The sequence below is a fragment of the Phasianus colchicus genome, chromosome 31 (assembly GCF_987193195.1).
Source record: "Phasianus colchicus chromosome 31, bPhaCol1.hap1.1, whole genome shotgun sequence".
Taxonomy (NCBI): domain Eukaryota; kingdom Metazoa; phylum Chordata; class Aves; order Galliformes; family Phasianidae; genus Phasianus; species Phasianus colchicus.
This window is the reverse complement of record NC_143466.1, coordinates 4,381-18,285: the sequence shown is the minus strand read 5'-3', so window position 1 is coordinate 18,285 and position 13,905 is coordinate 4,381. Positions and strand designations below refer to the sequence as shown.

Below are 13,905 nucleotides of genomic sequence, written 5' to 3'. Positions count from 1 at the left end.
AGATGTAACACTCTTCAAGTGATTTCTCCATCTGTTTTGATTACACAAGTAACTTTTAAAGGAGAAATACCAACTTCACAGAAGTGCACAAGGCAAACATATTGGTACATTTGCTCTTTCTGTCAAGGCGAAAAATGGAGAGAACATCTCCAAGGAAGCACATAAAAAATTTAAACATTAACCTCTCCATTTTGAGGTATCAGGTTAAGCTGATGTATTATACAGACATCCTTCCCGTTTTTCTAAGTCTGTAAAGCTCAAGAGATCTACCATTTTCAGCAAAGAAAACAACCTGAATGCTTAATTTCTGTTTTGAATTCAGTTTTGTTTTTTACTCCTGCAAATATGCTTACACGGCTTTTCCTCTAATAGGGGAAATCTTTATCCCATGTATAATAAGCACAAGCCTTTGAGTGCTGTTGTTTCGGGTTTTTTTGTTTTTTTTTTTTTGTTTTCATTTTTGTTAGTTTGTTTTTAAATACACATTACAAAATAATATAAAGAAACAAACCTCTTAGGAGAGACTGTAAAACTATAAACTTTTTTCCTTTATACCTACACGTATCTCTCTTTAGCTATATCTATCAAGAAAAAAGGCCATAGTTGTTGCTGTAGTTATTGTTTTGTATCCTGCTAGATCATTTTAGATTTAATAATCTAAACATTTCTGAAAACTAACAGCTAGGTAGAAAACTACCAGTATTCTAATCTTCTCTCACTCAATTTCAAAGCCAGACTTCATCATCAAGTCTCAGCAATTCATCCTAGAGTTACTTCATTTTTAAGCTTGGAAACTGCATTCTTGCATTACAAGATGTGCCTTCCTATTAACACTTCCTAGTGTTCAGACACAAAAGGCTAAGCAGACAGCTGAAGTGAAAATGAATCAAAGCAGACAAGAAGACAGCACCGTGGAAGCAGGAAGTGCATGAGAAATTCTTCAGAAGCAGGCGTGACAGTACCACCTCTCAGCAACAAGCATCAATGGAAGCTTCGTGCACATCACCCCCTTGCATTGATACACTGAACAGCTGTCACAGCCCCACCTCTTTTGTTGCAAAAGGAAGGAGCTAAAAAAGCTCCTCTGAAACAGTCGTGCTTCAGTTGAATTTAAGAAACACCTCTTACCATTATCATATTTATTAAGTTCTTCTTACATTGGTGCTCGTGTACTGACATTGCTTGTCTCATCTATGCCAAGGAAAGAGAAGCCCCCCTCCCAAAGAGGCTTTCAAATAACGTCAGTAAACCCCTTGTGTTGGCAAAAGATTCCAGTCTTTTTCAAGAAATTGTCCTTGCCACGGCTTAAGCGCAGCAACATATGACCTAGAAAACAAAAATGGGATTTCACATAAAAACACTGAAGGACAACCCCAACAGTGGGCTGCTCTTGCTACTTAAGGTTGGGAATCGAGCCACTTAACTCTTCAAGTAACTATTCATAAAATTAAAAGAGATCTATGGAACTTTCTTAAGGATTAATTCTTATTACCAGACTGGCTTTTGCGATCACAAGCCAACATTTCCAGCTTGTCTTCTCCAGCGGGATCCCCTTTTATTAGTTTTGACTTTGGTTTAAGAACCTGGAGAAGAAAGGAGAGGATTTGTCACAGCTTCTTTACAACAAAAAGCAGATCACTTAGTTTAGTCTTGAACATTAGGAAACATATTCTTATTTCTAGCACAAGAGAACTTTAGAAATATACACTCATTCTGAAGGCACTCTGCAACATATCAATGAAGAAGACACAGTGAGTAATTTTAGCTACTGCCAATAGCTGTAAGCACACACAAGAGAAAGTAAAGTTCTGAACACCAGCAGTTGCACAAAATGGAAAATTAGTAGTATTTCATAAGGCAAAGAATTAAGACTGACTAAGCTCTACTGACTGTCTGTGAACAAGAATGTGGGAGATACTCAGTTAGCTCCTGTCCACGTCCTTTAAAGGCATGTGGAAGAGTAAGACTTAGTGAGGGGAGAGCCTTACAAACACTAATTAATCTTTGGAATATGGGTGTTCCGCACATGTACAGCAAGAGTGGTCAAGAACTGCATTAACTACAGGCAGAAAGTGAAAAGTGACTTATGCTGAAACTTTTCAAATAACACAGTGCTGCCAGTTGACACGCATCGCTCCACTGCACCTCACTGTTCTGGGCCAGTTTGAGCAGAAACATCCCAGCATGCATGTATAGCTGTCCTTTCATTTCCAGGACGGTGTGAGACAGCTCCTCAGCTTCTCTCACATACTGTTTCACAGAGTGAAGGAGACGATCAAAGCTAGAAGGCAGAAAAGACTCATTTTCAACAAAGTCCTGGTGAAAGCCATCGCATGCTTTGGGTCAGTGTTATTTAACTGTGGACCGAGCAACTCGGTGATTCAACTGCTACTACCACCTCAGTTGTTTAAACCTGAGTTGCACAAGAAAGCAGGACAACAGCCTCAAGTTCCCAAAGCACTGACCTTCACTTATGGAAGTGAAATCAACTGAAGTCAGTAGAAGTCAGTATGAAAGAAAACATAACAGGAAGAATGGAACACAGAACTTCACCAAGAAATGGGCTACAAACATTGTTTTGCACTATTCCGGCTGTGCCGCAGGTGATATACCTTGAAGTCAGTTGGCTTAGCTGGCCTGACCAGTTTTCCCTGAAGAAGAATGCTCTTACTGGGGGTGGCCTTCTGCTTCCCATTTATATCTACAATTCTTCATCATATCATATCATATGCGGGTTGTGTTAAGCTGACCAGGACAAAACTGGTCCACAAATATCTGTGAAATCTGAATTAGATGCTGAAGTATAGAACAACGTTCTCTTACTGAAGAGACAGAAGGCAACCGACCCAGGATATCACCAAGTCTTCTCCAAGGCTTGTAGCCTGGACAAATACATAGCTTGGGCTTCAAGCCTACTAAGAACCTTAGTACAGAGAAACTCCTCTCCTGTCCACAAACTGGTTACGCAGGGAAATTGACACCTGCTAGATGTTCTCTGACTAAGAAAAAAGTATTCCGTTCTGGACTTTTAAATACAAAAATGATAAAACAATACCTTTCAAGCACCTCTCTGCACTGACAGACATCTCCCAAAGCAAATTTCATTTTAATAAAGCTAGAATGAGCCAGTAGATGACTGCTTTTGATAGCTCTCCAATTCTTTGTATTAGATTCCAAGTCCTGGGCTGATTCAAGGTATTCCTAAAGAATAAAGTTCATCAGAGGAAGAGGAATAACCATCTTTCTGTGAAGGCAAGGATATTACTTCTCCAGGACACACTGCTACCTAACTCACTTTCACAGGTGAGGCATTAATGTATCTTTCAGCAGTGAAGTTCCAGGAACTCTTCAAACAGTTCTCTCCTTGATGAAGCTACTATATCTAGCTTAGACTTGAAGTTAGAAAATATACAAGGTTTAACTTTAGGAAGAAAATCCCCATTAAACAATTGGCTTCAGTTGACTTTCATTTGGAGGAGTTACATTATTTGAGCAATAGCTGTCAGTGGAACGAAACTAAGAGACTGTGACCAGTTTTGAGGATATGGAAGATTATGACAGAATCAAAAGATGATTAAATACCTCAAGTGTCTTTACGACACAGAAACACCATATTCCAAGCTCGTCTCCAGAGGTATTTTCTTCTCTGCCTCCTGAACATGGAGCACAGCATCTCGTAATTTACTGCATGAGTGGTACAGTGCAACCAAGTTTGATGTTAAGAGAGACGTCATCAGGTCTTGCATGGAATTCAGCTTGAGTCACATAAAAGAGCTCATTTCAGCCATCTTCAACTTTATATTCTTGTAACTTCTCCTATGAAACATGAAGGCAACATAATTAATTTTTTTTCTGCATCAGTCTTTTCAACAACCACATCACCACTGTTTGCTCACCTCCACTACACGGACTACAGACTTGATGAAATTACTCCAACATCTTAGAAACAAGATAACAGGGGAAAAAACTTCAGAGGGTGCCTCTTGTAGATGCTAAGTTAAGACTGTCAGACAGTTTGATTCAGAGACAGCACACCTTGTTACAGAATAGCTAGTCCGTATGAGAACTATTGAATCACAGTTTGAACCTCTGATTGATCACCGCAGGTGAGCACTGAGTCAGCCCTGGGACTGCAGGTGAAGGCAACTCAGTTGTGTGACCACAAGGGATGGAGCCCGGCTGCACCTCTCCTAGACCCCATTTAAGGGCTGACTGCCACTGAGGAAGGATCTCTCTCTGGAGATCGCTCCTCATGGAGTTTCTTGTGAGCCCACAACATCAGTGAGCATTTTTTCATTTATCTCTGATTATCTTTCTCAACGTGATAACCTTACCAGCCTAACTTTTCTATATACTACATAGCATCTGTATACTTATTGACCATACACTAGTCCAAGTAAAACAAAAGAAAACCAACAGAAGCCCCTAAGAACCTCAATGTCATTGCTGCTGTGCTACATAAAACTAAGTGCCAAAGTGACACTGTATAACTGAAAGCATTTACACAGTAGTTGAGAATGACAGCACTTCCCACACACTTCATTTTTAAACTCAAAAAACTAAAAAGGAGTTTAGTCACAAGAGACACATCAGGTATTGCCTATCTAAGCTCAACTTCTTAGATATTATTACTAACAATTTCCCCACATTTTTGAACAGATAAACCTTAAAATGCATGTGAAAGTCCAGAGCTGTAATTTTCATGCAAGCTAGAAAAAAACAGCAGGCAGCAAAGAAATTAATATGTAATTGATTTAAGATTCCTGATTCTAAAATAATCTAGCCAAGGAAATATTGAGATGACTAGATGACATGAGAAGCTGGAATTTACCTTCAACCTTCAAGAGAGCAGCAGCATTCCCAGGGAGCAGCCTGGCAGCTTTCTCAACCCAGTATTTTGCTCTTCCATCACTGATGTCTTTATTGCAGAATAGCTCCACAATCTTCAGCACCAGATCTTTCTATACTAGGTTCAGATCCACAGAACACTAGTTTTCCCCATGCACAAGCAAGACAAAAAAAGGTTACTGGTAACTTGTATTATAATTGTATACTACTGGTAACTTGATCTTGCAATCCATATAAAACAGGAAAGAAAATGATGGCCATTCAACAGACCCAGATATTCCAACTACAACTCTCAGTAAATACTTTTTGAATTCACTGTGAAAAGGCCACCACTAGATTATAGCACTCAGATAACTGCTGGAATTCAGAAGAGAGTAAAAGAAAGAATGCCAAAATCAGATCCTCTTCCCCTACGGCTGCTTACTGCTATATGTAGGCAGCTGGACTATGACTACTTGTCTAACTCAATATGGAGACTTATGGGAAAAAAGATGTCATCAAGGGCAAGAGCGCTTCACTCTGTTGGCAACAGGATTTTTCAACACATCCTCCCCCTGCCCAAAGCCTGATCGAAGGAATTTTGTCTGAGAAGTTCACATTCATTCACTTGCCTACTCAGCACTTCATTTGCTCTGCCCCTGTCTACCTCTGTAACAAGAACACCACCAGTAACAAACAAACAGTGTCACTGAAAAACACCTTTGGTGGAGTTTTCCAGTTGCAACTAGGTTACCATTATCCCTGCTAGGCAATTCCACAGCAGACACAGACCCTTAGTCCAAAGGGCAATGGTAAGACTATCACAGCAGCTACCAGACAGATCAAGTCAGGACACAAAAGAAAGGATCGACTGGAAAAATAAATTAAAAACTGAAGCCAATTCTATCAAAAAAATAATCATTTTTTAAGTACATCATAGACAGATTTAGCAATAAAAAATGTACATCATACAATTTGCCCACAAATAACACATTTTCTACTCTGGGTTTAAGGAATGCACTGTACAGGGGCATTGGTGCTGCATGAATGACTGCAGGCAGAGGTGTAGCAAAGTGAACACTAAACATTTCATCATTTAACGTAGAGAGCATTGAAAAAGAAAAATGACAATTTTCCCAACCTCTTTCCATCACCCATCACAGACATGGGCAGCACAGACAGATGGCCATTGGGCATGACGTACAGGGTCTTCATGACTGGGGCTTCAGGGGCTGGCCGTGGTCACTGTGGAGAAGGGAAGAGCGTGGTCAGCAGTCATGGAGACAGGGCACCTACTCTGGGCTGGAGCCCCTACAGCAGAGTTGCAGGGTTTCAGGCTGCACAAAATACCATTTGTCTCCTTTTGTATTCAGAGTGACTCAAAATCAAACCCCGGCAGTGTCACAGCCTGGGCAGAGCACTGCAAAGGAACCCTAAACCTGTCACCTCCCTTCCTAGACCATTCAGATCACTCAAAGAATCCTCGCTCCCTTCAGCAATCCCAGCCTCTCCCCAGGGGGCTAGGACCACAGGGCTCTTCCTTGGTCAAGAACTATCCATCCAATTCTCAAAGCTCTCACACAGCTCAGGCATCTTCAGCTTGGTCATACTAGCAGTGAAGTGCATGCACCCACCTGCCACAGCTTCGCAAGAAGGCACAACTCCCAGTGAATTATCTGATGGGCCAGCTATATCACACTAACAGAAAGAAAAGAAGAAGAAAAAAAACTGAGAGAGGGAGAAAAAAGGCCCTCACTCAACTAAGGACTTTGGGGCTCCCTCTAGGACACCTGTTATCTCAGCACAGTTCACAGTTACTTACAATGCACACAGCACCTACAAAAGCATCACGCTCCAACAAGCAAGGAAAACAAATCCACCACGCTGCAAAGGGCTCCTAGCTCTCACTAGGTGACGCCTGCTCCGTGTACAGAGCATGCACAGAAACTGCACCTCAGCTCTTCTACTTCTTCTTCTTCTGCTTCCCCTGATGTTTCAAGCTGGTGCTACCCATGCCTGCTGATGATGCTTCACGCTCTGGCACAGCCGCCTGTAAAGCTTAAATCTGCTCTGCACCCTCGCTTAAAGTCACATCTTTTTCAACCAGTTCCAGTACTCTCAGAAGTAGAAAACCAAAGGGACGTTCCAGTGGAACGGCACTAGCTCAAACACCTTCCCTCACTGCTGCTCCCAGGACCCCCAGCACTCCTTTTGCCCCGCCTGCACAACGCTTCTTTCTCTGTCCGCGCGCTCCTGGCAACAGAAATTCCACCAACAGCCCTCAACAAAACTGCTCTCTTCCAAACACTCAGGGCATCTAACGAGCCCACGCGGCGGCTGCCAGAAGAGCAGCTTCTGGAAGAGACGGGGACACTGAAGGCAGTAAAGAAGAAAAGGAAAAAAAAAAAAAAAAAGGAAAGTCATTAAAGAGCAACAAAACCTGAGAACATCATCCCCTCAGTTGGCTAGAGATTGCTTTGCAAGCACACACCTGCCTGCCACTGCTAACCAAGCAACCACCTCCCGGCCTTCGCTTCACAAGCAATCACCTGCCTGCCTGCCACTGCTTTGCAAGAACCCATCTGCCTGCCTTTGCTAAGCAAGCACACGTCTCCCTGCCTTTGCTTCACAGCCATGCACCTGCCTGCCTTTTCGAAGCAAGCATGCATCCATCTACCTGCCGTTCCTTCATATGCACCTGCCTGCCTTTGCTATGCAAGCATGCACCTGCATGCCTTTGCTAAGCAAGCAAGCACACCCATACCTGCCTTTGCCTCACAAACATACCCCTACCTGCCTTTGCCTCACAAGCACCTGCCCGCCTTTGCTTTCGATGCGTGCACATGCTTCCCTCTGCTTCCCTCTGCAAGCACACACACGCCTTTGCTTTGCACACACCTGCCTGCCTTTGCTTCTCAAGCACATTCCATTCTGTGGCCCAGGAAGAGGTCTGTTCTCTCTTCATTACCAGTGCCTCTGTACACACTGAAAACCAGGAGGAAGAGGCCATGATAGAAAGTCAGAGAGATTCCTGGAGCACAAGGGACCGTTTCACAGGAACAAGCCCCCCGCCGTCCACGTGAACACTGTTCCACTCCTGTCAGCCAAGTCAGGGATGCCCCACACACATTCACTTTCACTGTTAACACTCTCTCACTGTTAACTCACATTGTTAACTAGCAATAGGACTGGAGGGAACGGCCTCCATTTGAGCCGGGGGAGATTCAGGCTGGATGGTAGGAAATACTGCTTTTCCAAAAGAGTGGCTGGGCGCTGCAAAGGGCTGCCCAGGGAGTTGGTGGAGTCACTGACCCTGGAGGTGTTCGAGGAACGGTTAGACGCTGTGTCGAGGGACATGGATGAGTGAGAACTATTGATGATAGGTGGATGGTTGGACTGCTGATCTCGTAGGTCTCTTCCAACCTTGGCGATACTAGGATTCTGAGATCTTGCTACCTGGCCTACCGTGCCTGTTACCATCTTCCGAACCTGCCACTTCACACTGGCAGATGAATTTCTCACCTACTTTCCTCCCTGCCCCAATGGGAGGAAAGGCATCATCTCCACTTGACAGGCTGGAGCAGTAGCACGTTGCACTTGTGAGTTTTTCAAGACCCCTTTAATCCCCAGAGGGAATAAAACTGCCCAAACAAAAAGGCTGCAGCGGGGCTCTCTCCAGCACACCTGTTGTCTCAGCACAGTTCACAGTTACTTACAATGCACACAGCACCTACAAAAGCATCACGCTCCAACAAGCAAGGAAAACAAATCCACCACGCTGCAAAGGGCTCCTAGCTCTCACTAGGCGACGCCTGCTCCGTGTACAGAGCACGCACAGAAACTGCACCTCAGCTCTTCCCCATTTATCCCCCCACCATTTCTACAGGCATCTAGAGACATTGTGCAAAGGTCTCACGGAGAAGACAGGATGTACAGGAGATTTCTCACTTCTCTGGTGCGAGAACACTGCTTCTCGAGATGACAAATATTTTTCAAACAAGCACCAATCAACCATTGTAACTAACAACTGAAATAGCATTTCCCCTGAGAAAAAAAAAAAAACAACAAAAGAAAAGCCTGTCCAAGGACCTCTCCTCACACACTTGCCAAAAAGGCCAAAAACATCATTCCACTAGGCAGGCTTACTGACAGAACAGCAGGCTTCCCTTCACCGTGCATCACGTGGACACAAACAGGCTGTTGGTGCATGGAAGGCAACTTCACCTGAGCATCTCACCACAGACGTTCCCTCCGCTCTGCTTTCCTGCCAAGATACAAGGAGAAAAGCCTCAGCTCATCCAAGCAACAACTGGAAACAACTCCAGAAAATTCTCCATTCCAAAGCACTTCCTGCAGAGGTACAAAGGAATCCGCCAAAGGGAACATGTGCTCACGCTGTGGCCTTCGGAGAAACACGCTGCCTTTGTGCTCCTGGTTCCCCAGGGCTCTTCTTCATCACCTTCTGGGCACAGCACAATAGCTTTTCTTGTACAAATCTAGGCCCTACGTACCTTCCTCCACCCCAAAATAAAGTCCGACATAGAGCTGCGGCGCAGAGATTGGATGCTGACAAGAGCACTAGAAGAGCAGAACAGGGGAAGAGCACACACAGACAAGGCAGAAATAAAGAAGAGCAGCAGAGAAGAAAAAGAAGAAAGGATGCAGGTAAGAAAGAAGTGCAGAAGATGAAAAGCGCAAGAGAGAAAACGGTTGGATCCAGGCAAGACAGCAGAGCAATGAGGAGATGAGCAGAAGAGGAGGAGAGCAGGAGAATAAAAGAGAGGATGAAGGTAAGAAAGACGTGCAGACGGGGAGAAGAGCAGAAAGGGAGATGAGCCAAGACAGCTAAGGCAGAAAAGCAGAAGTGGAGAGGAGCTGAAGAGAAGGAGAGAGAATACGGGTATGGCAGAAGTACAGAAGATGGGAAGACAGGACACGGGTCCGTGAGAAGCGCAGAAACGAAAAAGAACAGAAGGGAGGAAGAGAGCACAGAAGAGCAGAGAAGGAAAAGAGCTGTGAAGTAGAAGAGCAGAGAGTGGCCAGAACAGAAGAACCGTAGAGCGCAAGATGTGCAAAGAGGATACAGTTAAGTCAGAAGAGTGGATGAGGAGAACAAGAGGAGAAGAGAGGATACGGGTAAGAAAAAAGAAAAGCAGAAGAGGAGTACAGATGCAGGAGAGGACTCAGGATACAAGGAAGAAAGAACAGCAGATGAGCAGAAAAAAAGAGGATAACACTCAGGGAGAAGAGCTGAAGAGTAGATGAGGAAGAGAGCAGAAAGGGGAAGCACGGAAGAGGGAAGAGCAGAAAAGACAATGCTGTCTCTTCTGTCCTCGCTAGCAATGCCCCCAAGAGACAGCCAAAGCCAGGAGAAAAAGTCCACGGTTTAAAGTTAGTGATGTTCTCCGAGGCACAAAGGACCAGTTCACAGTAACAAGCTCGGCATACGCTGCACGGGCACTGACTCATTCCTGCACTGTTCTCAGCTAAACCAGGGCTGTCCCACATGTTGTTACTGTCCCTTGTTACCATAGGTCTAACTGGCCTACCACGGCCGCTACCACTTTCAAGAACTCGTAACTAATGCTGGCACTTTAAGTTCTTAGCCATGGCCTGGATAAACACAATTTTGGGCGGTGACGACTGGAAATCGCTTGGACGGGAGGGGAAACCATCCCTGGGGTGAGAACTCACTGCAGGGATGGCAAATCCCCACTGGGACGGGCAGACCCTTGGCAAGGAAGAGCACTGGGCTGCCAAATGCCCATCGGGATGGTCACTGATCATCGGGATGGGAAACAACTGGCATGGGAAGGATGTTTGGGTACGAAAAGTCAAATCATCGCAAGCCTGGGGGAAAGGGGCTGACCCCAACGGTCACGGAACCCCCCTGGGGGGAGGGGCTCCCCCAACTGCCACTCTCCAGCTGTCATGGCAGGTAAGGCAGCGGGCTCCCCCTGCTCTGATGCTCCAGCTGTCCCCAGTGCCCCAGATCTCACCCCAGCGCACCAGATCTCACCCCTGTGACCCTCGATCGCACCCCAGCGCCCCAGACCTCACCCCTGTGACTCCAGATCTCAGCCCAGGGCCCCAGATCTCTCTCACCCCTGTGACTCCAGATCTCAGCCCAGGGCCCCAGATCTCTCTCACCCCTGTGACTCCAGATCTCAGCCCAGGGCCCCAGATCTCTCTCACCCCTGTGACCCCAGATCTCAGCCCAGGGCCCCAGATCTCTCTCACCCCTGTGACCCCAGATCTCAGCCCAGGGCCCCAGATCTCTCTCACCCCTGTGACCCTCGATCGCACCCCAGCGCACCAGGTCTCTCTCACCCCTGTGACTCCAGATCTCAGCCCAGGGCCCCAGATCTCATCCCTGTGACCCCAGATCTCAGCCCAGTGCACCAGATCTCAGCCCAGGGCTCCAGATCTCACCCCAGCACACCTGATCTCATCCCTGTGACCCTCGATCGCACCCCAGCACCCCAGACCTCACCCCTGTGACCCCAGATCTCAGCCCAGGGCCCCAGATCTCACCCCTGTGACTCCAGATCTCACCCCAGCGCACCAGATCTCTCTCACCCCTGTGACTCCAGATCTCAGCCCAGGGCCCCAGATCTCATCCCTGTGACCCCAGATCTCAGCCCAGCTCACCAGATCTCAGCCCAGGGCCCCAGATCTCACCCCAGCACACCTGATCTCATCCCTGTGACCACAGATCGCACCCCAGCGCCCCAGATCCCTCTCCTCTCACCCGGATCTCACCCCAGTGCCCCGGCTCTCAGCCCAGCGCCCCTTCTGGCATTTCCCCACAGAGAGATTCCCTCGACGAGCGCTGACGGTGCCTCTGACACCCGACGCCATTTTCGTTGAAGCGACTGTGCCGCCACCGGACCCCGCCTGGATGCAGCCCACCGTCCGCGGACCGATGCCGGTACCACCCCAACCCTCCCCTGTCCCCACTGCCACCTACCTGGCACCTCAGGCCTCTGTCTGGCCTGGGGGACCAGGTGTCTGGGGACAGGCAGCGCAGCTCCCACCTGGGGGGCTGCCCCCAACCCCGGCTCAGCTGCCACCTGGGGGCCTGACCCCAGCTGCGGGGCTGCACTTACCGGTGCTGCTGCTCCTACCTGGGGGGCTGCACCCAGCTATGGCTTCCCCCACCGCCCCTGCTCCCTGCTCGGGATATCCCCTGCTGGCAGGGACGCTGCTGCCCCAGCAGCCCATGGGGCTGTGGCCTGGGGCCGTGCTCCTCCACGGGGAGCCCCCGCAGCCCGCAGGCACCTGCCTGCCGCAGGCCCCCGCCCGCCCCGGCCCCCCACCCGTTCTTTTGCAGGTACCCTCCCTGCAGCAGCAGGTGCTCCCCGTGCCCTGCACCCTGCCTGACACCTGGGAGGCGCCGATGGAGCCCTTCCAAGACGCCGTGGTGCTCTCGGAGGACCGGGGGCACCCTGCGCCCACCGACGTGTGCCCCCATCCCGCCACGGCTCCGCTCACCTGCAGCGCTGCCACGCTGGAACCAGGCGGTGAGTTCAGGGGCTGCGGAGCGGGCGGCACGCTGTCCGCACCGGCTGGCTGTGGGAAAGCTGGCATTGCTCCACCGGGGATGTTCTTGCTTTTCCAGCAGTGACAACGAGCGCAGACACCCCGGAGGACATCGCGGACAACATCGAGGAGCTCCTCATGTGGATCAACGAGGGTGAGTTTGGGGGCAGCACAGCTGGCGGGGGGGTGTTCGCACCGAGTGGGCGCGGGAAAGCTGGCATTGCCCCACTGGGGATTTTTTCCTTTTCCAGAAGTGACGGCCAACACAGGCATCCTGGACGACACCGCAGACATGGATGACCTGCTCACGTGGATCAACAACGGTGAGTCTGGGAGCAGCACAGCTGCTGGGCGGCTGTCTGCGCCGAGTGGCCGTGGGAAAGCTGGCATTGCCCCACTGGGGATTTCTTCCCTTTTCCAGAAGAGAGACCCAGCACCAACACTCTTGCTGACGATGCGGAAATTGACCATTTCCTCAACTGGATTGATGGTGAGTTTGTGGTCTGCAGAGATGGCGGGTCCGTGTCCACACCGAGCTGGCGTGGGAAGGCTGCCATCATTGTTCTGGGGATGTTCCGCTTTTCCAGAAGCAGCCAGCGCTCCGGACAGCTGCAAAAGCAAAGACCTGATGCAGTGCATCACTGCCACGGAGCGACTGAGCCCAGATGTCTCCAGCAGCTTCGACTCCTGCTCTTCCATCGCAGAGCTGCCTGACTCCCCCAGGGCCAGCAGGGAGCTCAGCAACGAGACAGATGCTGAATCTGGGCTCCGCACCAACTCGCTCCCGCAGAAGACAGCATCCCCGGAGTTGCCTGTGCCGACCCCCCTGGCTGCCCCAGCACCTCTGGCGCCCCTCACTGCACACCTGATGGCAGAGGTGCAGCGGAGGGAGCCCCGGGTGATTCTCACCCGCCTGGCACTGCCAAACCCACTGGCTGCCCCAGCACCTCCGGCGCCCCTCACTGCACACCTGATGGCAGAGGTGCAGCGGAGGGAGCCCCGGGTGATTCTCACCCGCCTGGCACTGCCAAACCCACTGGCTGCCCCAGCACCTCCGGCGCCCCTCACTGCACACCTGATGGCAGAGGTGCAGCGGAGGCAGCCCCGGGTGATTCTCACCCGTCTGCCACTGCCAAACCCACTGGCTGCCTCCACACCACCGTCGCCCACCGCGGCACACCTGATGGCAGAGGTGCAGCGGAGGCAGCCCCGGGTGATTCTCACCCGCCTGGCACTGCCACCCGGATGCATCTCCTGCCGGGTGGCAGACAAACACCAGGGGGACAGCATTGAGACAGCCAAGCGCCCCGTGCCTCCTTTGCCGCAAACTGGACAGCTCCTGGAAGAGGCGCAGCAGGAACAGCCCCGCGTGGTTCTCACGCGCCTCGCACTGCCACCCGGATGCATCTCCTGCCGGCTGGCAGACAAGCACCGTGGGGACAGCACCGAGCCACCCAGGTGCCCAACGCCCGCCTGCACCACCACCAAACGCAAGAGCACCGGGCACAAGCAGCACGCTGGCAGCATCCCAGCCGC

General features: G+C 49.5%; 2 protein-coding genes across 2 annotated transcripts in view; both read right to left on the bottom strand.

Moving 5' to 3' along the window:
- Positions 1-6,042, bottom strand: part of LOC149914083 (RANBP2-like and GRIP domain-containing protein 8) — a 26,197-nt gene extending 20,155 nt beyond the window's left edge. Inside the window, exons 1-2 of the mRNA XM_090127520.1 lie at positions 5,969-6,042; positions 2,146-2,281 (exon numbers count right to left, since the gene is read on the bottom strand). Coding sequence (XP_089983646.1) covers positions 2,146-2,281; positions 5,969-6,042 — 210 coding nt within the window. The remainder of the gene's footprint in view (positions 1-2,145; positions 2,282-5,968) is intronic.
- On the bottom strand, positions 1,606-13,905 carry LOC149914082 (uncharacterized). Its single transcript, XM_090127426.1, has 5 exons — positions 12,322-13,905; positions 5,969-6,072; positions 4,832-4,988; positions 3,583-3,816; positions 1,606-2,281 (listed from the first exon to the last, which is right to left on the bottom strand). Exons 1-2 carry the CDS (start codon positions 13,894-13,896, stop codon positions 6,070-6,072), a joined length of 1,578 nt encoding a protein of 525 aa, XP_089983552.1. The 5' UTR covers positions 13,897-13,905; the 3' UTR covers positions 1,606-2,281; positions 3,583-3,816; positions 4,832-4,988; positions 5,969-6,069.

What these genes read in the sequence shown, in the direction of transcription:
- LOC149914082 (XM_090127426.1), bottom strand. Translation starts at nt 13,896, where the DNA reads ATGCTGCCAGCGTGCTGCTTGTGCCCGGTGCTCTTGCGTTTGGTGGTG.